Genomic DNA, 25,303 nt, shown 5'->3' on the forward strand with positions numbered 1-25,303 from the left:
GTAAACAGTACCAAGGTGAGTGTGGGGGTCAGTTTATTGGTGGGTCAGTCAAAGGGTGGGCTGGCTAGGGTTGGGTAGGACAGCAGTTTGTCTGGCCCCCGAGAAACCCAACTGGAGTCCAGGGCCTCATCTGCTTCGAAGCCAAAGTCTTCCTCAGCCTTAATCTGGGGGAGATAAGAAACAAGATAAGGAATAGGCCTGGGAATTTACAAAATGCCCATCAGCTTTGCCATTCTTGCTTTCCCATGCCAGGCAACTTCCTTTATGAACCTCAGAGGCAATCCCAGTGTTCCCAAATGCAAACATTCTTCAACTTTTCCCCTCGCCCGCTGGCTTTTTCATGCCATTTTCTCCGATCCTTCCTCCTCTACTCCAACCTTCTCCAGTTATGTTTCTCCCCCTCCAGGTCTTCTTCCTTCCCTTTCCAACTTTGCCTCCTTTTCTATCCAAGCCTTTGCCTTTTTCCAACCCTTCTCGTTCCCTGCCCAACCCGAGGCCTCCTCTGACCCTTGCTGCTTCACCTCCTTTCTCCAGCTCTTTCCCCCCAGCCTTGGGCCCCTCGTGGCACAGCAGCAAAACCCAGGACAAATCCAGAGCCCTGGAGCCCAGATGACCCCTCAGCCCTGGGCGCCCCCTCTCCCACCTGCACTGGGGCCAGCTCTGGAGTCAGCGCAGCTCCTGCTCGGCGTCCATCCCGTGGCGCTCGCCGCCTCTTACGCCCGCTGGGCCCCTCACCAGGGGTTGGGCTGCTGGGTTCTGGGGGTATGGGAGTCCTTCTGGGTGGGGACAGCCCCTCTTTCTCTGGGGGCTCATTCTCAGCATTGCCTGGAGTGGGGGCATCTGTGCCCTGGCTGCCCTCATCCTGGTGGGTGGAAGGGGAGGCAGGTGACGGTCATGCCCTGGGTTCCTGGTTCCCCCAACCTGCCTGGAAACGCAGCACTCACCTCCAGCACGATGGTGAACTGGCTGGCCCGGTAATCATCCCCGTAGGAGTCCAGCACTCTCATGAGGAACCTGCTCAGAGAAATGGAATAAATTCTCTTCTACCGGTTGGGGAAAAGGGTCGCATGATAGAGCTCGGCTCTCACTCCACCTAAAGTCAAAGGTGTCCTCAACCCAGAAGGTTCAGTGTTGTGGAGTCAGTCTGAGAGGCCTGGAAGCTGAGCATCTGACCAGCCAGTGGGACCTCGGGCAAGACAAGGTGGGCTTTCTGAGCCTTATTTTCCTGCTCAGTAGATAGAGCTGACCGCATTGACTGGGCTGGGTGCTACTGTAATGACATGTCACCTAGATCTGCAGTCCCCAACTTCTGGGTCGTGGACCAGTGCTGGTCCATGGCTTGTTAGGAACCAGGCTGCACAGCAGGAGGTGGGTGGCAGGCAAGTGAGTGAAGCTTCATCTGTATTTACAGCCACTCCCCATCGCTCGTATGACTGCCTGAGCTCCGCCTCCTGTCAGATCAGCGGGGGCATCAGATTCTCATAGGAGCTGGGATCCTACTGTAGACTGTGCATGTGAGGGATCTAGGTCGCGCGCTCCTTATGAGAGTCTAATACCTGATGATCTGAGGTGGAGCTGAGCGGTGATGCTAGCGCTGGGGAGCGGCTGCAAATACAGATTACCATTAGCAGAGAAGTTTGTACAATAAATGTAATGCGCTTGAATCTTACCATCACTCTCCCCCGACCCCGGTATAAAAACTGTCTTCCATAAAACCAGTCCCTGTTGCCAAAAAAGTTGGGGACTGCTGACCTAAATGATTTCTCTTAAGTACTTGACAGGATATTGGCACTTAGTAAACACTCAAATGTGAGTTATAATTTTTATTGATAACTGAAAGGTGAGTGGTGAGTGCAGAACACTCTTACTAGTGACCTCAACTCTTACTGACACTGCCCTCTCCTCTTCCCCGCTTCCCTGCTTCTAAGTTCTTTTTTTGTAAAGTTCTCATTGGTTGAATGCTTCCTCTATCCCAGAGCCTGGGTGGAGCATTTTATAATCTCTCATTCCACAAATATGTACGGAGCACCTGCCTTGCACCAGACACTGTCCCAGGTGCTGAGGACACATCAGGGGACAAAACAAAGGTCCCTGTGCTTATGGAACTCAGGGTTGCAGGGGAGACACAGTAAGCAAATCAGGAAAACATAATAGGTCAGAAAGCGGGAAGAAGGCAGAGGGCACCTGGTCTGGAACTTGAAAAGGATGGTGGGGGAGGCCTCACTGAGGGTGAGGGTGTGACAGAAGGAGGGACACTCTGGCAGAATGCACAGCAAGTGCAGGTGCCCTGAGTGGGGGGCCTGCCTGGTGTTCTAGGTAGAACAAGGAAGCAGGGTCATGGCCTATCTGATGAAGGTCCTTGTCTGTCACCCATTATGAGGACATTTCACTTTTACTCAAGCAACCGGGAGGTAACACAGGGTTCTGAGCAGAGGAGACTTGGTCTGTGCTACATTTTAGAAGGCCTAGTCCCAAATTTCAGATACAGCAGGATTGGGGGGCCTAAAAACTTGCATTTGTAGCAAGACCCCAGGTGGCACTGATGTTGCTGGTCCAGGGGCCACACTTTGAGAACCACTGGGCTTGGCCCCAGGTACAGAGTTCAGAAAGCATAATTATCCTGACCAATCTGTCCTAAATTATTAACGCAAGTTTACCATGTGCAGATGTTTGTCAACTCTTTGATGTTTTAACCACAGAGGCCATGCATCCCTTTCAAGAACTCCTCCTGATCCTATTGTAAAATAAAATCTTGGCTAACAGTGCAAATAGGCAAAAAAGCAGGGGACAGGGTCACCTAGGCTGTTTGAAGAGGAGACTTGGATAAGGGGGAGACAGGGAGTCCAGCGAGAGCAGCAATCCAGGTGAGGCTGTGTCCCTTGGCCCAGGTTGGAGGCAGTGGAGGTGTGAGAAGACGCTGGGCTCTGGGTATACTGTGAGGGTCGCGTTCCAGTGGATTCGATGTGGAATGGAGAGAAACAAGCAAAAGGTCCCAAGCAACTGGGGAAGGGGTGCATTCACTGATTCAGAGTAGATCTGAGGGCAAGATAAGGGTTAGTTTTGGATGCGTAACAGATAACGAAAGTCACTGTCCCCAGGCAGATGACAAAGGGAATAGAGAGTTCAGAGGACAGCTGTGGATAGAATACAGAAGTCAGCTGCACGCAGGTGACCTTTAAAACCAGGCACCAGGAGGTTGACCAGCATGCTCCAGTTGAACTTCCGGTGAGGACAGAAGTGTTCTGTATCTGCTGTCCAGGTCGGCAGCCACTGGCCACCTGTGGCTATTACTGAGCACTTGGCTGTGGCAAGAGAGACAGACTGAGCTCTTTATTTCATTTATATTAATTTTTTGCTTTTAGAGACAAGGTCTCACTCTATTGCCCAGGCGGGAGTACAGGGGTAGTCATAGCTCAATGCAGCTCCAACTCCTGGGCTCAAGCCATTCTCCTGCCTCAGCCTCCTGAGTAGCTGGGACTACAGGTGTGCACCACCATGCCCGGCTAATTTTTTACTTTTATTTTTCATCTTTTTTTTTTTAAATTGAGACGGGGTCTCGCTCTTGCTCAGGCTGGTCTTGAATTCTTGGCTTCAAGTAGTCCTCCTGCATCAGTCTCTTAAAGTGCTTGGGATTACAGGCGTGAGCCATCACTCTTATTTTAAATTAATTCAAATGGAAATTGCTACCTGTGGCTACAGAAAACATGAAATGTGGCTAGTGTGACTCTAGGAACTAAATTTTTAATTTCACTTTGTTTTAACTGGTTTCAGTGTAAACTGGCACCTGTGGCTAATTGAGCCATTGTGTGGCAAGAGCCACTTAGGAACTACATTTTTAATTTGATTTTCTTTTTTTTTTTTCTTTTTTGTCATTAACCTTGACAGTAACCCAAGCTGTGGCAATAATTTCACTTTAGTGAATTAAAATTCAACGATTTAAAAATTTTAATTTGAGTTAATTAAATTTAAATGAAAATGTCCACCTGTGGCTGGCAGTTACCATGCTGGGTGGGCAGCGTAGGTACAGACAGAAGAGGACCCAAGGCTGAGCCCCGGGGAGTCGCAGGTTTAAGGGTTGGGGAAATGAGCATGAACCTGCAGAGGCGGCCGAGGAACAGCCCCGGAGGCAGGGGAAACCCAGGCTGCTGGGCGAGCAGGACACCAAGAAAAGTGCTCCAAGGAAGAGGGCACGTCCACTGGGTCAGATGCACCACAGCAAGTCAGCTGAGGACGGAGATGAGACCTGACGGGACTCAGCCTCGTGGAGCCCTTCATCGTAAGGCCTGTTCCCATTTGCCGGGGAGGGGACACAGCGAGTGGTGGGGCCGGCATCAAATCCAGCGAGGGCAGGCTGCAGGGCTCGCCCCTTCTCATTCTGGTGACCTGAGGCACACGGTGGGAAGCTCTGAGCTAAGCTCACTATCTGTGAGCTCCAGTTTAACTCTCATAGTGGCCTCATGATATTGGCGTTTCCCTTAGTTGATAGGTAACTGGCTCAGAGGGGACAGTGCTTGCTCAGAGTTGCACAGCAAAGAAAAGGTGCTTATAGGCTGGGCATGGTGACACACACCTGTAGTCCCAGCTACACAGGAGGCTGAGGCAGGAGGATGGCTTGAACCCAGGAGTTTTGAGACCAGCCTGGGCAACACAGCGAGACCCCTGTCTCTACAAAAAATGAAAAGTGTTTACAGCCAGATCTGTGACTCTAAGGCTTGTGTTCCTGCCACTTTGCTGTTGTCTCCACTCAAAGGGAGAGACCCACTCCACCCCGCCTGTGCCCTAGTCCTGGGGGTCAGCTCTGTCTTCCAAGACCCAATGCCACTCCTCTTCCCAATTTGCCTCAGACCCCACCCTCATCTCCAGCCTCTCCTCCTCATGGCCTGTGAGGATCCAGCAGACAGTAAAGATGGCAAGAGGTGGCGGGAACGTTTAGGAGCAGAGGCTCATGGGCCTAGAGTGGGTGCGGAAGAGGTTACCTCCGCTCCTGCTGAAGTCTCCGAGTTATCCTTTGCACCTGGTGGAGCCTGTTCAAGACCCGCTCATTCACCTGCAGGGAGGGGGAAGAAAACGCAAGTCAACTGGATGCCATTCACTCTCCCATTCATTTATTCAACAGATGGTTGACGGCATACTATCTATGTAATAGGCTCTGGGGAAACGGGCCAAGACCATCCCATGGCCTGAAGCCCTACTTCATCTACTCCTTCCCAACTTTCCATCCCCTCCAGTCATGCTGGCCCCCAAGCTGATGCCTGAACCCCCTGAGCACCCTTGGGACAGGGCTTTCTGCATGCTGTTTCCTCTGCTTGGGCCACTCTCCCCCGGTGATCTGCACAGCTTGCTGCCCCACTTCCTAGAGTCTTAGCTCAATTGTCACCTGCTCAGGGAATCCACCTGACCTCCTGTTAAACTGCAACACCCCTTCCCCAATTCCAGAAGGCTGCCCACCCATCCACTCTCTGCAGCTTTATTTTGCCTTATAATGCTCATCTCATGAGATAGGATACATCCTGTTTGCTTATTTTGCTTATTGTCACCTCCCCAGGCACAGCGTGAACTCCACAAGGACAGTGACTTGGGCCTGTATCCCCAGTGCCTTGACCAGAGCCTGGCACGTAGGTCCTCAATGAATATTTGCTGAACAAATGACTTTGCATACTAATAAGTGCTTGGAGGACACCAAACAGATATGCTAGAGATTAGGGGAGGAGGTGGCTTCCTTAGTTAGGCCCACAGAGAAGACCTATGGGCTGAGGCCTGAATGATGAGAAGAGAAGGGGACAAATGAGTGACAGCCAGGAGGAAAGCAAGCCAGGCCAAGGGAACAGCCCCTGCACATGCAGTTTCTGAGGACCCCAGCCTAGACATGGGAGAGAGAGACGTGACTCAGCCAAATAGAGAGCCTAGGACAGTGGCTGAAGCCCATAATGCTCCTGGATCAGAAAGACCTGGGTTCATATCTCAGCCCTGCCACTTCGCAGCTGTGTGAGCTTGGGCAAATTACTTAACCTCTCTGAACCTTGGGTTTCTGCATTTGCAAAATGTGGATAATCTATTCCCAGGGGGTGGATTTAGAGCATAAGCTTAAATTGAGTCCCTTTAGGCCCTGGTGTCTACCTGTTATACAGGATTTGGAATACATCCCCAGGCTTCTGGCCTGCAGCCTCCTCCCTTCCAGAACACCCCAACACCACTGTTATGGGTTGAGTTGTGTCCCCCTAAAAACAGGTGTTGGAGTCCAAACCCCCAGTACCTTAGAGTGGGACCTTATTTGGAGCTAGGGTCTTTACAGAGGTAATAAAGCTAAAATGAGGTCACTGCGGTGGGCCCTACTCCAATATGACTGGTGCCCTTATAAGACAGGGAAATTGGGACACACACACACACACACACACACACACACACACACACGGAGAATGCCAGGTGAAGAAGGCAGAAATCAGGGTGAAGATTTACACGCCAAAGATTGCCAGCAAACCACCAGAAGCCAGGGGAGAGGCCTGGTGCACATCCTCTCTCACAACTCTCAGAAGGGACCAACACTGCCAACAACCTTGATCTTGGACTTCCAGCTTCCAGAACTGTGAGACCATAAATTTCTGTTGTTGAGCCACCCAGTTTGTGGTACTTTGTTTTGGCAGCCCTGGCGAACTGATACAACAATCTCCAGGGAGTCTTTCAAGCATCCAACCCTGATCCGTCCCATTTGAAACCCTTCAATGACTCCCCCTCACTCTCAAGGAAAAAAAAAAATCCAAACTTCTTGCCCTGGTGTTCCTGACCTGCCAAAATCTGGGCCCTACCTACTGCTCCATCCTTGTTCTCACTAATACAAGCATTCAGCCCAGACAATCTGAGTCTAGGGCAGCAGCCGTGGGGATGGGAGGAGGAGAAAGATCCAAAGGAGATTCAAGAAGCAGAAAGGACTAGACTCAAAGAGTGACTCATGGCAGGGATATAGGAGATTTGAAGAGCTTGGGCTGTGACCTGTGATCAGTGACGTGCATGAGAGGCAGCTGTGAGACATCAGAGAGCTGATCTAGGTAGTCAGGGAAGCTCCAGAGGAGATGGCTCTCCAGGGGCCTGGCACAGGGCCAGACACATAATGGATGCTAAATAAATGAATAGTGAATAAATAAAAATGAAAGATTCATTCAGCTAGTCAAGGAGTGCTGGGCATGTGGACAGGCAGAGATTGTGAGGGGGTGGTGGTGATTTAGTGCAGGGGACTTCAAAACTGGAGAATCCGAACTCACCTACCTGCTCGATCTCCCGGCAGCGTCGACCTAGTGCCTGGTACTTTCTGCGATTTAGTTCCCGCTGGCGCCGCCTCCGACCCCGGGCTGCCTCTTCCTCCTCATCTCGCTCCCGGAGGCCTGAGCCGCCCAAACCACCAGACACAAACTCCACTTCTGTCTCTAGCTCACTCTCCAGGATGTGACCGCCGAAAAGGGGAGGCAGCGCCAACTCTGAGCCCGGCGGCGCTGAGAACTCGTCAAAGCCCACGGCTGCCATGGTCCTGAGAGGGAGAAAGGCTCAAGGACCCTGGATTCCTGTCCCCAAGACCCCCTCCTCCTCCAGACCCAAGAATCAGAGCCTTCAGACCCAGGATCAGGCCTCCAGCCCCTCCTCCTTCAGACCCAGGGGTCTGGCCCCCAGTCCCTTTTCCCTCAGACCCAGGGGTTCAGGCTTCCAGCCCCTCCTCCCTCGGATCCTGGAGTCCAGGCCCCCAGCCCTTCCTTCCCAGCCCCCACAAGAGTTCGAGCCCTAAGACGCCCTTCTCCCAGGATCCAGACCAAGGCCATTCCTCCCCAAGAACCTAGGGGAGTCCAAGCCCTAACCCCTCACTCAGACCCAGGAGTCCATGCTCCAACCTCCTTGTCTGTCAGATCCTGAGTCCAGACCCCTAGCCTTCTGTTCTCGCAGGATGCTCTAGTACAGACCCCAGTCCCTGAAGGGCTCTAAGGCAAAGCAGTTGCATGAACTACAATCCCCATCAGCCCTCAGGGTAAAAGCTCAGACGGTTGCACATTATATAGTTGCAATGTTTTTGGGGATTCGCAGTTTTTCACAAAGGCTCAGCCACTTACCCCTCTCTCTGCTCCAGTTCCATCTCTCTCCTGCTCCGGGCGCACCAGGCCTCAGAACTTCCAACCTCTTAAACCTCTAGATTAAGCTGTTCGGCAAACTACCTATCCCATCAGGCTTCGCGGCCGAGGACGCCGGGACTCGGCGCTAGGCCTCCTGGGAGTTGTAGTTTCCTGTTTCCGCCTTCACTTCCTCCCACCCCCCCAACTTCTCCCCCAGTCCTTGCTTAAAGGCCTCGTTTTCCCTTCTAACGCCGCCACCAGTTGTCTGAGTTGCCACGGTCTTTACGCTTGTCTCAACAGCCAGTCGTCCAGCTACTGCGATTCGCCGCTTAGCAGGCTCAGTCCACGGCGGGCCGTGAGTTCGGTAAGTCGCCTCTCCGCTCTCCTGCTTACCGCTTCTCCGTTTAGCGGCAGTAACTAATAAAGTTGTTGTTCGAAACGCGACCAGGAGCGTGCGGGACGGTGGCCAATCAGAGAGCAGCTTTGTCTCGATAACGGCGCGAATGTGAGACGTCATCGGTAATCGACGACCGCTCTTGGGAAGCTTATTTCCTAGAAACCGTTGTGCTGGGAGAGAGGAGGTGAGTGTGATGGAGAGGAGGGGAGGCTGGGAGGCCATACCCCTGGGTCTAGGGGAGGAAATTTGTAAGGAGAAAGGCGGGCCTTCTTAGATTGGTTACCCAAAGGTATTTATATTCTCCTACCGCAGTATGGACGGTATCCTAGGGATATGTCAGGAGCAAAAATTGTTCCCTGCCTTCTTCCAGCTTTGATTGATGCCTGAGAGTCAGGCTTAATCAAATAAACTACTTAACCCCAAATATGTGAAGTGTCTTAGGGTAGACACACAGGCGTGCGGGGCGTGCATCACAAAGCAACCTCCTCTGGCCTGGAGTGGAGTGTGGAGGTGGAATATGAGAACTGAAGGCTGAGGAGGTGTCGGGCTAGTAAAGAGTGCCGGGAAGAGCCATTTTAAGGAGAGGGAAAGTGGTTGCAGGAAGACCTGGAGATGGGAAGAAGTTGGTAAGCCTTAGCAAGGTGATGGTTGGAGGGGTGTGCCGTGTCTTGCCTGGGTAGGAGCTGCAGATACCTCAGTGAACAAAGTAAAGTACCTGTCCTTGGGGAGCCTGCATGCTAGTAGGGTTGATGAAGAAGGACCAGGGCCTTTTGGGGGAGAAGCCTCTCCCCATGAGGGACTTGGTCAGGGCAAGGTTTTAGGGAACCCTGCTATCCCTCCCACAGGCCTTGGGATGTCTCTGGCAGACGAGCTCTTAGCTGACCTAGAAGAGGCAGCAGAAGAGGAGGAAGGAGGAAGCTATGGGGAGGAAGAAGAGGAGCCAGCGATCGAGGATGTGCAGGAGGAGACACAACTGGATCTTTCTGGGGATTCGGTCAAGAGTATCGCCAAGCTATGGGACAGCAAGATGGTAAGAGGACATGAGGCACACAGGGCTATAAATGGAAGCTCCTAGAAGGGAGTGATGTGGGTAGCAGGTCTTCTTTTTGAAGTGTCCTGGGTTCTGACTGCACTTTCCTTCCCTTACAGTTTGCTGAGATCATGATGAAGATTGAGGAGTATATCAGCAAGCAAGCCAAAGCTTCAGAAGGTACTTTCTACTCTTCCCCTCCCCTGTCTGTTCTCCTGTGGGGCCCCTTGGCTCTTTTGCTGCTTGTGGCTTCCAAAGTTGGATGTAACTCTCTCAGCCTTTTCCAGGGCTCTCTTCTTTTCTTCCATCTCCCCCCAAAATATATTGCATTATAAAGCTGATGCTTCTTAAGTTCTTAATCTGTGCTGAGCACTTACTAATTGTGACATGATTTATCTCAAGGTTTCCCAAACTTTAGTGATTCATATGACCACTTACAGGGTTTTTGTCGCATCTGTCTGTAAACCACTTGTCCTGTTTAACATTTTTTGAATTACAGACTTTTTTCTTCAAATTTACCTGAGAAGTATGTGAATCACTACTGTGAATGGAAAACTGGTATCATTTGGTAAAGACCATGTAACTATACAAAATGATCACACAGTTATTAAAGTATCACCTAACACTTTTCTCACTTCCAGCTTAGAGGTCAGGGAAGAATTGATACCTGAATGGACTCTGGAGCAGGAACACAAATGCCAAGGAAATAAGGGGAGAAAGGAGACCAGGGAAAGAAAATGGCATTCCCAGAGCCTCAGACAGCAGGAGTGCAAGGGCAGGCTCAGGAATGTGCCAAATCCTACAGGGTTCCAAATGCCAGCCTGAAGAAATTCTTGATTCAGAGACCTGTGAGAAGCCACAAAAAGTGATATTTCTTGATATTAGGCCAGTCTCAGGGATTGAGTCAGATCCGATCACACCTGGTGTCTGGCGTGGAGCGTGGACATGAAACATTTCAAAACTTTGTGGCAGAGGTGTAACAGAGGTGGTACAAGTGCCATGGGAATGCAGAGGAGGCATCTGACCCTGCCAGAAATGGAGCGAGGGATTCTTAGTCGCCATGTGAGCCTTAAGCACTTATAAAGGCATTTGAGCATCAGGGTTAAGAACACAGACACTAGCCAAGTGCAGTGGCTACTCGGGAGGCTGAGGTGGGAGGATTGCTTGAGCCCAGGAGTTCAAGAACAGCAACCTAGCGAGACTCCATCTCTTAAGAAAAGAACACAGACTCTAAAGCCCCTCTACCTGGGGTCAGATCTCAGCTCTGCTGTCTGCTGGCTTCTGTGACATCAGGCAATGCCCTCCATTTCTTTCTCTGCAAAATTGGTCTAATTTAATGCCTACCCTCCTGGGTGGTCGAGGATGAGTAAGGAAATACCTGTATGACACTTAGAACAGCATCTGACTCGAGGGTAAGTCGTACATGTGTTGACTGCTATGAGTACTAATGGTAATACAATCTTCATCGTCATCATAAATACTGTTATTATCATTAAAGCACAGACATGAGGAAGGAATGTTCCAGGGGAAGGAAACAGCATATACAAAGGCCAGGAGGCGTAAACAGCCTCAGGTGTTCAGGGCAGTATAATCTGTCCTTTATGGTTGGAGTGTAATAAAACAGGGAGTACAGTGAGAGTCCAGACTGCAGAGCTGGTCAGTCAGCAGATAGCAATTGAGCAATTCTAGCGTGCTGGGTGCCAGGGTGGAAACACAGATATAGCACTTATCCTTGCAGGGCTTCCAGTCTTTTGGGAGGCCTCGAATGTCAGTTGAGGGAGCTTGGTCATTAGCCTCAGGGGTGTGGGGAGCCACAGGCGAGTTTAGTTTTAGGGAAGGATGGGGTCGAGTGTAGACTGGCCTGGAGCACAGATGAGGGGAAGAAATCAGAGAAAGGAACACGGATCCAGGGGACGTTTACAGACATGTTAACCTGTCCCCTTGTTTATACTCAAGCTCCTCCTTCCTGGCCGCCTCCAGCAGCATCCTCAGTCTCCCCCAGCTGCAGGACCCAGGAGGGGCTAGGTGTTTAGACACGGACTCACACCTAGGCTGCTTCTCATCCTCACAGTGATGGGACCAGTGGAAGCAGCCCCTGAGTACCGGGTCATCGTGGATGCCAACAACCTAACTGTGGAGATTGAGAACGAGCTGAGTGAGTGCTGGGAGGGGTAGGTGGAGACAGCCCTGTGGAGTGTCCCTCACACCCTCCTCCACCTTCCCCACTGGCCTTTCCCGGAGTCCTGCCCCCAAGTCCTCATAGTACTGTTATATTAGGTCAAATGCAGGTTCAGCTGCCATAATAGAGTGGCTTAAATAAGAAGGAAGTGCATTTTCCTTTTGTATAAAAATCTGAGTGAGCAGTCTGGGCCTAGTGTAGCAGCTCGACCACTTACAGGGCCCAGGCTCTTTCCATCTTGTTGATCTGCCACCATTTTCATGGTACAAGGTGACTGCCCTACCTCCAGCCATCACCTCCACATTCCCACCAGCAAGGCGGGGAGGGAAGAGGATGGCACGGTTCTTTTCTTGAAGAACATGTTACCTCAGCTCACATCTTGTAGACCAGAACTAACTCACGTTGCCACAGCTAGCATTAGGAACAGCCAGAAAATGTAGTCTTTATGCTGGGTGTCCGTGTGCCAGGCTACCATTCGGGGGGTTGGTTTCTAAAAGAGGGAGAGGAAATGGATACTGGGGACAACAGCAGAGTCTGCCTCCTGTCTCACCGGACACTCGCCTTTCTTGTCCACCCTAGACATCATCCATAAGTTTATCCGGGATAAGTACTCGAAGAGGTTCCCTGAACTGGAGTCCTTGGTCCCCAATGCGCTAGATTATATCCGCACAGTCAAGGTGAGTGGAGAGAATGGTGGAGAGCTTGGAAAGCACTGAGACTTCTCAACCAACTGCCACTAGTGTGAAGGGGGAGGCAGGGCCCGCCCTCAGACCCCCACTCCAAGAGCCTCGAGGTCTGGAGATAATGGAGAGGCGTGAAGAGAGGCTCAGCTGCTCCCACCTGCTCAGCAAGGCTGGGGTGGAGCTTGGAGAGGGCTTTCTCATGGCCCCCTTCCTCCCCTGGGCTCCTGAGAGGGGTTCCCTGATGGCCTGACATGAGCTGCTCCACTGTGGTGACTGGAGCAGGTGGCATTCGAGTGGAGATCTGAAGGCTGACATGGGGACAGCCATGCAAGATTTAAGGGAAGGAGTCACCTAAGTGCAAAGAGCCTCAGAGGGGAACAAGCTAGGAGGAAGTGAGCAGGTGGAAGGAGGTGAAGTTGAGGAGGTCGGATCACATTGACCCTTTAAGGCTTTGGATCTTCCCGGAAAGGGGAGGGAGGGTTGAAAAGAGAGAGGCAGGCGCGAGTGAAGACAAGGAGAGGAGGAGGTCCCTGCATGTGTCCAGGAAAATGGGATTAGGACGGTGGTCGGGGAGGTCCATGCAGGGAAGCAGGGCCGTCAGACCTGGGCTCTGACTTGGTGTGGGCTGGAGGCTTGCGCAGGGCAGTAGGTCTTCCCAGCTGGCCACTCCACTCGGTTCCATTTCCGAGTCAGCCAGAGCAGACAAGACGGTGCTCATGCTTTGGGCAGTGAAGTTCTTGGAACGGGTAGGAGACAGGAGAGGACCCCAGTGTCCAGACCCCGACTTCCTAGAGACCCAAGTGGGTGCTGGGGCAGGAGAGGTTTTAGAACCTTCCTGGGTTCCAGCGCTTCCCATCCCTTCTGTTCTCACCCCCAGGAGCTGGGCAACAGCCTGGACAAATGCAAGAACAACGAGAACCTGCAGCAGATCCTCACCAACGCCACTATCATGGTCGTCAGTGTCACTGCCTCCACCACCCAGGGGTACATACCCCACAGGGGAGGTGCAAGGCCTGCCTCAGGCCTAACAAGACCAGAGTGGGCCACTGTGACAGTGGTGGCCAACAGCTGAGGTTCCCAGAGCTGAGCCTCTGCATCCAGGCCCCTGGGGCTGGTGGGACTTGGGATCGCCCTGCCCTGAAGCTATGCAAACATGTGCACAGGCATGTACATGTCTGTACACACACACACACACACACACACACACACACGGAGCTGACAGGCAGAGACACACACACACACACACACACACACACACACACACACACACGCACACACACACGCGGAGCTGAGAGGCGGCGCCCGAGGCAGACAGAGCCTGTCCACCCCTACAGGCAGCAGCTGTCCGAGGAGGAGCTGGAGCGGCTGGAGGAGGCCTGCGACATGGCACTGGAGCTGAATGCTTCCAAGCACCGCATCTATGAGTATGTGGAGTCTCGCATGTCCTTCATCGCGCCTAACCTGTCCATCATCATCGGAGCATCCACGGCCGCCAAGATCATGGGTGAGGCCCCAGGGCTGGGTTCCCCGGGCTGGGGTCTGCTGATGTGCTGTGTGACCTTGGGGAAGCCATATCCTTTTTCTATAGGATGGGGAGTTTGGCACCTGGGCCCCAGCACCTTGTCCCTGGAGATCACAGAAGTCAAGCAGCCTAGCACAGACACAGAGGAAGGGTGAATATCCTCAGTCCGAGTCCTCGGCAGCACTGGGGCCAGACAGGCTGTAAAGGAAGGAGGCAGTGTGGCCAGAGGAAAGGCTGGTAGGTCTGGGCAGTTCCCAGCTCTACCTTGGACCCACAGGGCAGCCTGGGAGTAGTAAAGTTGGCCCGTTATGCCTCAGTTTTCTCTGCAAGATGGGGACACTAATCCTGGCAGTGTATTGGGATTAAATGATGGGTCCCCTCCTTCCCAGGAGCCCTCTATAGTCTGAGAGTGTCCCCCTGGACTCCTCCCCTCCAACCAAAAAAGACTTCCAAGGGGAGTTTGGTAAAGCACCTGTAGTAGTCTGCCAGGGCTGCCGTAACAAAGTGCCACAGACTGGGCAGCTTAAACAACAGACATTTATTTTCTCACAATTCTGGAGGCTGGAAGTCTGCGATCGAGCTGGCGGCAGGATTGGTTTCTCCTGAGACCTCTAACCTGGGCTTGTAGACGGCGTCTTCTCCCTGTGTCTTCCCCTCTTCATGTAAAGACACCGGTCAGATTAAATTAGGACCTGCCCCAAGGACCTCATTTTAACTTAATCACTTCTTTAAAGATCTTTTTCCAAACATGGTCACGTTCTGAGGTGTGGGGAGTTAGCACTTCAACGTACGAATTTTGAAGGGACAGCTTAGCCCCTAACAGCTGCCTCGGGTAGCAGGTGTGTGCCAAGTTGCAGAATAGAAAGAAGCGGTGCTTTGGGGGCAGGATAGACCTGGATGTGGATCCTGGCTCTCCTCCCTCCCCCACTGACCTCACATTCTTGAGCAAGAGATTTCACACGCCTCAGTTTCCCTAGTGGTGATTGGGGGTGTGTATTCATTTCCTATTGATGCTGGAACACATTTCTACCTGTGTAGTGGCTTAGATGATAACATGTTATCCTCTTGTTTTGGAGGTCAGATGTTTAGCACTCGCTGGGCTAAAATCAAGGTGTCAGCAGGCTGTGTTTGCTTATGGAAGTTCTAGGGAGAATCTGTTTCCTTGCCTTTTCTAGCTTCTAGAGGTGCCTGCATTCTGTGGCTCTTGGCCCCTTCCACCATCTTAAAGTCCTCCCACACGTCACTCTGACCCTGGCTCTTCTGCCTCTCCCACCTCTAAGGACCCCTGTGATTGCACTGAAGCCACCCAGATAACCCAGGGTACTCTTCCCCATCTCAAGGCCCTTAACAGTCCCCTCTGCAAAGTCTCTGGCCATGTAATATTCCATACTGGCAGGTTCTGGGGATTCAGATGTGAACATGGTGGGGGGACATTCTTCTGCCTCCCACATGGTTTCTTTTGCCTATGTTGGAAGCTTGCTTGAGAGGTTCCTTCTTCCTAATCTTCGGAACACCCAGCACAAGGCCTGACACACAGCCAACCCCCCTCAGTGGCAATGACACTTAACCTATAACTCCTTGTCCTCTCCCCTGTGCTGGCCGTAAACAAGCTCACTGAAAACCCAAAGGTGAACCAACTCCAGGGCCTGCTGTTAGGAGCTCCTGGTTTGGTGACAACAGTTCCAAAACACACAGATGTGATCTCCAGAATGGGGACAGTGTGGCTCAGCACAGACTTTGGGGTCAGCTATCTGTTGGGCCACTTCCTCACTGTGTGCCCTCAAGCAAGTTGCCTGCCCTCTCTGAGCCTCCTTCCAATCTTCCCCTCTGTGGAATAGAGGGGTCAGCCCTCCCTGGCAAGGCCACCAAGGGGAGCCAACCAGAACCTCATGTAAAGGTGCACAGCACATGGCGAGCCCCCAGTCTAACACCCCTGTCAGTTTCTCCTGACCTCCCCCCTCTCTTCTGCTGTAGGTGTGGCCGGTGGCCTGACCAACCTCTCCAAGATGCCCGCCTGCAACATCATGCTGCTCGGGGCCCAGCGCAAGACACTGTCCGGCTTTTCATCTACCTCAGTGCTGCCCCACACCGGCTACATCTACCACAGTGACATCGTGCAGTCGCTGCCCCCGGTGAGCCCAATGCATCGTCCCCCTCAGCCTCCCAGCTCCTATGGAGGCTTCTGCTGTGCCCAAAACAGCCTGAGCAGGTCACCCGCTGCCCTTCCCCTGGCACAGCTGAGAGTGACGGTCAGGAGCCTGGAGGTCAGGGGAGCATGGAGTGTGAGAGCCAGGCCACTGGAGCGGGCAAGCACTGGGGCTGGGGCTCTGGAAGCACCATTCATCAAACGGGTAACCTCAGGCAAGAGGTGTGAGCTCTTCCGTGCCTCAGTCTCCTCCTCTGTAAAATGGGGAGAATAGTATCTGCTACATGAGGTTGGCATGAGGGCTCGGTATATACCAAGCACTTACCCATAAGGCCTAGCACATAACAAGTGACACAGGGTTAGCTTGCAAGTTCGGGGGGGCGGGGGGCGTCCCCAAACCACTCTCAGGTTCAATAACTCACTGGAATGACTCTTAGAACTCACTGAGAGCTGCTGTGCTCGGGATTGCGGTTTATTACAAGGACAGGGTACAGATTAACATCAGCCAGGAGGAGAGAGACGTAGGAAGGGTCCAGGAGAAGTTACCAGTCTCGGAGCTTCCGGTGGTCCTCTCCGCGCAGTCAGGACTCCGTATCCTCCCAGCATTGATGTGTGACAACACGCACAGATGTGTGACAACACGCACAGATCGCCAGCCAGGGACGCTCACCGGGCCTCAGCGTTCAGCGTCCCCACTGGGGCTCAGCCGCATAGACTCCATTGATTTGCACATGCAGCTGATCTCGGTCTTTGGGTCAACTGACATCCCCTAGCACAGCCGAATCGCAGGCTTGGTCTCTCCTGCGTGGCCAGGACCCCCCACACTAAACTCCATTGTGACCATCTGCCTAGCCCAGGGCCCCAGGCCAGCAAAGATCACCGCCCAGGTGCCCAGGGCAAGGGCTACACCTCTTCTTGGGCAAGATTAAATTCTTTGCCACACATAGGTCCTGCTAATTTTGTTATTTTTATTGTTACCTTCATTATTATTACTAATTCAGTTTCGTGACTGTGGGTTTTACATGACCCTGTTGGTGTTTCCTAGAACACAGGCCACGTCCCTTTAGTGGCACAGACCACGGATTTCAGTGACACAAAGGTAGATTTTTTTTTTTTTTTAACAGAGACAAGGTCTTACTCTGTTACCCAGGCCAGAGTGCAGGAATGCAGGCACAGCTCACTGCAACCTCAAACCCCTGGGCTTGAGCAATCCCCCTGCCTCAGGCCCCCAGGTAGTTGGAACTACAGGTGTGTGCCAACATACCTGGCTATTTTTTTAAATTCTTTTTAGTAGAGATGGGGAGTCCTGCTGTGTCACCCAGGCTGGTCTTAAACTCCTGGACTCAGGCATTCCTCCCACCCCAGCCCCGCAAAGTGCTGGGACCGCAGCTGTAGGCCACTGAACCCAGCCGATGGATTTTTTATTTTAATCACTATGTGCTTATGTGTTTATTATTTAATAATCTCCCATTTAGGGTAGTGAAATTAAGTTGTCTACTTAAATCAGTTTGCAGTTTTTAAAAGTAGGTAAAGAGAAAACATTGATCATAATTTGTTATTAGAATAAGTGGTTTTATGTCTGGGTATGGTGGCTCACATCTGTAATCCCAGCATTTTGCTAGGCTGAAGCGGGAGGATTGCTTTAGTCCAGGAGTTTGAGACCAGCCTGAGCAAGAGCAAGACTCCATCTCTACAAAAAATAGAAAAATTAGCTAGACGTGGTGGCAGCTTGGAATAGAAGCCTGGCTCTATCACCTACCACCTCTGTCTCCCTGGCCACATGGCTTGGAGCCTCGGTTTCCACATCTGTACAGTGGGGACAGTGATCTCACTAGCTTCATGTTTGAATATTTGACGAGATGGTCCGAGGGGCTTACTTAGCATGGGCTGGGATCTATAACGTGCCCTGGGGGCATTCTCCGCTGATGTTTCTGTGATTGTAGCTGTCCTCATCGTCAGTGTGTTTTACAGTCATGCTTACCTGGACTCTGCAACTTATCAGCCAGGACATCCTGGGCCGGAGGCTCTGCTCTCCACCCTCATCCTTGGCCTTTCTGTGAAACAGGGGATAAGAGTGTGCACCTCCCAAGCCTGTTGGGAGGAGGAGATGAGCCCATGCGTGTAAAGCCCCCATCCTGGGACGCTGAATAGAGCCAGCCCCTTATGAGACGTGGCTGGGTTTGCCGGTCTCTACCTCTGTGCATCTGGCTGGCTCACACAGACTCCACCCCGCTTTGTATTGCTGCAGGATCTCCGGCGGAAAGCAGCCAGGCTGGTGGCTGCCAAGTGCACGCTGGCAGCCCGCGTGGACAGTTTCCATGAGAGCACAGAAGGGAAGGTGAGGGGCGGCCGGGAGTCAGTCCCTGTGAGTCTGGGTCTTCAGTGGGGGCAGGGGGAGCCATCGCGGGAAACCGAGCCTGAATGGATGCTGTCCTAACAGGGCAGTGGCAGGGGTGTCTGTCTGCGTCTCCGCTTCCCCAGTGTGAGTTTCCGAGGGCTGCTGTAGCAAGTTAGCACAAACGTAGTGACAGCTCAGGTTTATTATGGTCCTGTAGGTCAGAAGTCCGAAATGAGATTCACTGGACTAAGGTCAAGGTGTCAGCAGAGTTCACTCCTTCTGTAGGCTCTCAGGCAGAATCTGTTACCCAGGCTTTTCTAGCTCCTGGAGGTGGCGGCACACCCTGGCTTGTGGCCCTTCCTCCATCTTCGCAGCCATCCTTGTGGCCTCTTCAGATGCCTCCCTGACTCTGCCTCTGTCTTCACATCTCCTTCTCTTCCTCTATTTTAAGGACGCTTGCAATTGTAGTGAGCCTATGCTGATCATCTGGAATAATCTCCACATCTCACAGTTCTTAACCTTTTCACATCTGCAAAGTCGCTTTTTCTGTGTGAGGTGACATTCACGGGTCCTGGGAATTAGGACATGGACATCCTTGGGGGGGGCGGTGTTGAGGGGGCATTATTTTGCCTGCCACACCAGGATCTATCCCTTCTACCAGCAGGGGATATTATTCAAATAATTATTCGATTAACTTCTGTCTTTAGTAGACTTACTCAGGAAAGTAGCCATGTCTTGTGAACTGTTTCCCATCCAGCCTGGCCCAGCGTTCAGATGCTCAGTCTCTTTCTCTCCCTCTCTTCTCTCCCCTCCCCACCTCTCCCTGTCAGTGCTGGTCTGGGTGCTAGGGACCAGCAGTGCTCACCAGCGTGAGTAGCACAGACGAGAGCCCTGCTGCCATGGCATGTACATTCTAGCTGGGGCTGTGGTGAGGGGACAGTAAACAAGTGGAATCTATGGTGTGTCCAGCAGTGCCAAGTAGACGCCGAGAAAGATAAAGGGGATCAGGGTGGCAAGGGATGTCAGGGAGGGCTCCTCTGAGGAGAAGTTTTAACAGAGATCTGGTTGGAGTGAGGGAGCAAGTGGATCCTTGGGGAAGAGTATTCCAAGCAGAGGGAACAAAGGCCCTGAGGCTGGAGTGCAGCGAGCCGTGGGGGTCAAAGGGGGGTGAGGGGAGGTCCTGGTGATGTCCAGGGAAGATAACATGGAGCCTTGTGCACCCTGGGGAGAACTTTTTGGGGCCAAAAGAGAACAAATTAGGGGCCAATTTGGGGTTCGTTCTTAAGGAAGAGCTTGAGCCTGCTGGGAGAGAAAGGCTGGAATCGAGGGCAGCCATTTGCTGACACGGAGAATGAGGACAGAGGATGGGGAAAAGAGCGGGAATGCTGCTTGGCCCTTGTACCTCTGAGGGGCCTGTTAGTGATCCTGATGTCAAGCTGTTCACAGGGTGCAGAACCCGGAGGAGAGGTCTGAACCTGATGAGATACAAGTTTGAGGCATCAGGTTGTAGATGGAACTTAGAATCCAGAGAGCAGACAAGATGCTCCAGGGCTTAAGGGGGAAGGAGTGAGTCGAGGGGTGGGCGCTGCACTTGGGGGGACAGACGGACGATGGACAGAGGAGGCCTGGGTGAGCGGCCCACGTCAGTGGCTGCAGGACCTCCCCCTCGCCCCTCCCTAGGTGGGTTACGAACTGAAGGATGAGATCGAGCGCAAATTTGACAAGTGGCAGGAGCCACCGCCCGTGAAGCAGGTGAAGCCGCTGCCTGCGCCCCTGGATGGGCAGCGGAAGAAGCGAGGCGGCCGCAGGTGAGGGACCCTGGGGGGCTGGCAGGGGTGGGGGCCAGGAAAGGAAGAAGCCGGGTGCCCTCCCAGCTGACTCCCTGGTGCCCCCTGCCCTCCCATCCCCAGGTACCGCAAGATGAAGGAGCGGCTGGGGCTGACTGAGATCCGGAAGCAGGCCAACCGCATGAGCTTCGGAGAGGTCAGACCCCCGCCACCCTGCCAGCTCGGGAACATTGGGGGTCCCACAGCTGCCAAGTCCTGCCCCTTCTGCCTCCTGCCACATTCCCTCCTTTGCATCCTGTGGCCCCAGCTCAGATCAGGGGCATTGCCCCAGCCTTGTCCCTGGTCCCCCAGCCTCTGCTCTCTCCCCTCCCCATCCATCCAGCCCCTAAGTGACCTTTGAATCCCTCAGAGCCGGCTGCCCTGGCCTGTTTCCCCAGCTCAGACCCCACAGCTTCCACCCAGGCTCCTTGGCTGGGCCCTACACGCCCCACAAGCCGGTCCTTCCCTGCCTGGAGGCTCAGCTGACTACACAGTGCCCTGCTGCACGGCCCTCCCCAAGTTTCATCCACCAGTCTCTTGTTATCCAAGCATCATCCTACTGGTCCTGCAAGAACTAGCTCAGATCCACCTCATTGGTGAAACATGTCCCAGTTTTTGATACCCCTCAACACACATGCTAAGGAGGAAATGGCCTCTCAGCTCTGAGCTCAGAGATGCAACTCCTCAGGGGTCCCCAGGATCACCCAGGTGTGGGCAGGCCCTGAGACCCCCGCCAGGCTGAGTGGGTGCCTGTGGAACCAGTTAACCAGTGGCTGCTAGGCTTGCAGCTGGTTGAGGGGGTGCCCGAGTGGCTGGTGGGGCCCAGCGGTGTAACTGCAGGACGCTTCCCCTTCCCCCCAGATCGAGGAGGACGCCTATCAGGAGGACCTGGGCTTCAGCCTGGGCCACCTGGGCAAGTCGGGCAGCGGGCGCGTGCGGCAGACACAGGTGAACGAGGCCACCAAGGCCAGAATCTCCAAGACGCTGCAGGTATGGGCCAGGGCTGGGGGCCTGATGGACAGGAGGACCAGGTGAGCCCAGACCACAGCCTCCCTGTCCCCTCCCACAGCGGACCCTGCAGAAGCAGAGCGTGGTGTATGGCGGGAAGTCCACCATCCGCGACCGCTCCTCAGGGACGGCCTCCAGCGTGGCCTTCACCCCACTCCAGGTACAGTGTAGCCTGGCCCTGCTGGGGTCCCGCTCTGCTCCCTGCCCTCCAGGGGGCCCTGGTAAAGCTCCTTCCCCTCTCCCTGTGAAGCAGGCACACAGTAGATGTCCCCTCAGAGTTGTCAAGGAGGTCGTGTCGACAAGGCGCATAGAGGGCTGAGGCAGCTCTTGTCGCTGACAAGAGCAGTGACAGTTGTGGTGAGCCTGGGCTGGCTTGAGAATCAGGGACCCAGGGACTCTCTGTGTAACCTTGAGCAGGTTACACCCCCTTTCAGCCTCCAGGTCCTCGTATTCAAAATGGCCAGGGTGGCTAGACTCACCGCGGGGCCCCACCAGAGCAGGCTCCCAGTTAGGTGGGCTTGGACATCACACTGGGCCCAGGCCGCTGCCCAGCCAGCGGTGAGCGGCCTGCAGCGTGGCAGTCACCATACCTATGTGCACCTCAGTTTACTCATCCACGGGATAGGGCAAGTTTGCACCATGGTAGCGTGAGGCAGCAGTGAGCTCAATCAGTCAGCAAGTATCTATTGAGCACCTACTGAGTTCCAAGTGCTGCTCTAGGCTCTGGGGATAAAGTAAAAACAAAAGAGACAAGTCTTACCCTGGAAACCCTCTAAGAGCTCATGGGTGGCAGGGCACAGACAGATAAGTAGAATGTCCAGTGTAGCAGAAGGCGGTACGTGCCAGGGAGGAAAGGATGGGAGGGGTATGGGGAGGTGGGGTTTCTGAGCAGCCTGGGAGGGCCTCCGTGGGATCAGGGTTACTGCCTTGGAAATGTTTAGAGCAGTGCCGGCCACGTGTCAGCAACCAGCCCTAGTTGTTAGGATTGTCGGTTATCGGCGGTCTTGGTGTGATTTGTGCTGGGACCTCAGGCCAGCCACTTCCCTTTAGGACTCAGTTTCCTCACCTAGGAAGTGGGCAGGATTGTCTGTTCTCAAACATTGGTGTTTTTAGCATCACCTGGGAACTTGTAAAAAATCCAGATGCCCTGGTCCCCTCCCCCACCTCCCCCAAGACCCACTGAGTCAGACTCCCCCAAGGCAGGGGAGACTCTGGGGACAGGCAGACTGTCCTCATGCCCACCTGAAGCCTGAGGACCATCAGGAAGGGGCTGTGGGCACTAACATGTCACGATTCCCATATTGGATGGGGGAGGGGCCATCTCCCTACCTGATCCGTCATGCCCGTCCCCCACCCCACAGGGCCTGGAGATTGTGAACCCACAAGCAGCAGAGAAGAAGGTAGCTGAGGCCAACCAGAAGTACTTCTCCAGCATGGCTGAATTCCTCAAGGTCAAGGGCGAGAAGAGTGGCATCATGTCCACCTGAGTGTCTGTGTGTGCTCAGGGTGGGTACCCACTAAAGGGACACAGAGGCCCCAGCCCTTGTGAAGGGATTGGGGTTGGGGCTGGGAGGTTCTGGCAGGGAGAACCTGCCCTGCTGTCTGCCCCAGTGCCGGGACCATCCAGGCAGGCCTGGGAAGAAGCCCACCCTGGCCTCCCCCAGCACCAAGATCACTGGCCCATTTAGGGGGCAGAGGAGGTTTTCATCATGCCTTGTCTTCTTATTTTAACTGGGAAAGGAGATGCTTTTTTTGGGAAGCAGTATGATTAAAATCACATTATCAAGATCTGTCCTTGGGGAGTGGTCATTTTCAAACACTCGGGGCAGCTGGAGGAGTCAAAGCTATGGGTTTTTGGGAAGAGGTTGTGTTTTTGGTCCAGATGTTATCTGGGCCCAGTCCTTGCCCCATCACTTCCTTGTCATGGGACCCCAGGAAGAGGAAACTCCTCTCCCTACCCCTTGGAGAACATCAATCATTTTGATACCCAAGTGATGCGGCCACTAAAAGCCCCAGCTCTCATGCAGGCTGCCCTGGATTGTTTGGTACCTCAGGCAAGTGGCCTCCCCTTTCCAATCTTCCACACTTACACCATGAGCTCGCCGTAGGGGCCCAGTAACTGGGTCCTGTTGTTATTTTTAGCCAATGTTTGTTGAGGGGCTATGCCAAGCCCTGACAAGGGTGAATCAGGCAGGCTTCTGGCCCTGGTGGGAACTAATTGCTGTAACAGTTCCTGCCAGGTGGGCAAAAGGAGCACATTTCCCCTCCCCTGCCCTCCAGGAACTGTCTTAGCATCTGGGGCTCAGCCAGGGCTGCCTTCACTTGGGCTCAGGGGAATGTGGCCTGCAGTGGCAGAGGTGGGGGGGGTGGGGGAGGTATTCCAGGTGAGGGAACAGTGTGAACAGTCCCAGCAGGGTGGCATGAAACCATGCTTTCCCTGGAAAGGTTAAGGAAGAGCAACTCCAGGGGCCCCATTCACTCTGTACTCTGAGGCTGAGTGTCACAGAGATACTAAGGAGGGGGCCTAGTCACCTGACCTGCAAGCTCAGTGCTTCTCTTAGTTACCCAAGAGAGATACTACAAAGACAGGAACCAGCAGTGGTGGGAGGATCATGCCTGCAGTCTCCATCTTTCCCTCTCTCCAGTTCACGCTTTCTCCCTGGGTCTTTCTGGCTTCCTGGGTCCTGTCTGTGAGATCCTGCTGTTTCTGTTCTCCTCTCTGGGCCTCCCCCATCACCACTCTGTCTCTGGATCCCAGTCTCTCCTTCAATCCTGTCTCTGGACCTCAGCTGCAATCTCTGAATTTCTTTCCTCCCTCAGGTTAAAAAGTCTACACACCTGGGAGGTTCCTCTTAATGGCCAAACTACCCCAGGTTGCCTAACTGTTTCCCCAGTTTTGTCCCTGAGTCTTTAGGTCAGCCTTGTTTGAAAATGACTACCTTTGCTGATCTCTGCCTACTGGTCTGCCAGAGAGGACCCTTTGTCCACGACTCTATTCAGAATCCCCTACCACCCTTGGCCAGAGTGTACCTGGCATCTGCCAGTGGGTACTGGGGTAGGGGTGGGGGAACATGAGGGTGTGAATTTCAAGAAAGGAATCTAAGGCACCTGACCTTACAGCTCTACGTACTCTTAGAGATTCTCAAAATTTAATATGCTTCCAAATTACCTGGAGGGCTTGTTAAACATAGTTGCTGGGCCCAGAGTTTATGTTTCAGTTAGTCCAAGGTGGGGTTCAAAAATGTGCATTTCAAACAAGTTCCCAGGTGATGGTTTATGCTCCTCATCCAAGACCATACTTGGAGAACTCACTGCTCTCAAAAAGTCTATAAGTGGCTCTTAGATAAGCTCTGCACATTGGAATCATCTCAGGAATTTTAAAAATTACTCATGTCAGGCTCCTGCCCTTGGAAATTGATTTAGCTGGTCTAGTGCAAGGCTAGGTATCTGAATTTTTTTTCAAGTTGACTGGGTGTGGTTTTTTTGTTTGTTTGTTTTGAAACAGGGTCTTCCTCTGTTGCCTGGGCTGGAGTACAATGGTATGATCATAGCAGCTCACTGCAGCCTTGAACTCCTGGGCTCAAGCAATCCTCTTGCCTCAGCCTCCTGAGTAGCTGGGACTACAGGCATGCACCACCAGGCCTGGCTAATTTTTTCTATTTTTGGTAGAGATTGGGGGGGGGGAGGGTCTCACTATGTTGCTCAGGCTGGTCTTGAACTCCTGGCCTCAAACAATCCTCCCCACTTGGCCTCCCAAAGTGCTGGGATAATAGGTGTGAGCCACCGTGCCGGGCCTCCCCAGGTGATTCTAAGATACAGCCAAGTTTGAGAACCACTAATGTGGATCCTTGACTGCTCAAAGTGTGAACTGTGGACCATCAGCATCACCTGGGAGCTCCTTAGAAAAGCAGAATCTGGAAACTCCTGAATTAGAATCTGCCTTTTAACAAATCCATAGGTGATTCCTGAGAAGTCTGAGAAGCATTGCTTCATCCAGGGACCTCACTTGGAATAGCAAAGCTCTAGATCAATAATTCTCAAATGCTAACGAATGCCAAGGATCACCAGAGAAGTTTAAAAATAC

General features: G+C 53.1%; 2 protein-coding genes across 2 annotated transcripts; one reads left to right on the plus strand and one right to left on the minus strand.

Moving 5' to 3' along the window:
- Positions 1-16: 16 nt before the first annotated feature.
- Positions 17-8,540, minus strand: TFPT (TCF3 fusion partner). Its single transcript, XM_045532750.1, has 6 exons — positions 8,091-8,540; positions 7,261-7,519; positions 4,977-5,047; positions 945-1,014; positions 644-862; positions 17-164 (listed from the first exon to the last, which is right to left on the minus strand). The coding sequence occupies exons 1-6, from the start codon at positions 8,111-8,113 to the stop codon at positions 45-47; spliced, it is 762 nt and encodes a 253-aa protein (XP_045388706.1). The 5' UTR covers positions 8,114-8,540; the 3' UTR covers positions 17-44.
- Positions 8,335-23,007, plus strand: PRPF31 (pre-mRNA processing factor 31). The gene is made up of 15 exons (XM_045532726.1): positions 8,335-8,454; positions 8,539-8,671; positions 9,333-9,517; positions 9,637-9,697; positions 11,589-11,672; positions 12,276-12,373; positions 13,257-13,363; positions 13,714-13,883; positions 15,876-16,033; positions 18,296-18,385; positions 20,066-20,193; positions 20,296-20,368; positions 21,073-21,201; positions 21,281-21,379; positions 22,581-23,007. Exons 3-15 carry the CDS (start codon positions 9,341-9,343, stop codon positions 22,704-22,706), a joined length of 1,500 nt encoding a protein of 499 aa, XP_045388682.1. The 5' UTR covers positions 8,335-8,454; positions 8,539-8,671; positions 9,333-9,340; the 3' UTR covers positions 22,707-23,007.
- Positions 23,008-25,303: the final 2,296 nt, after the last annotated feature.

This window comes from Lemur catta, chromosome 19 (genome assembly GCF_020740605.2).
Source record: "Lemur catta isolate mLemCat1 chromosome 19, mLemCat1.pri, whole genome shotgun sequence".
Taxonomy (NCBI): domain Eukaryota; kingdom Metazoa; phylum Chordata; class Mammalia; order Primates; family Lemuridae; genus Lemur; species Lemur catta.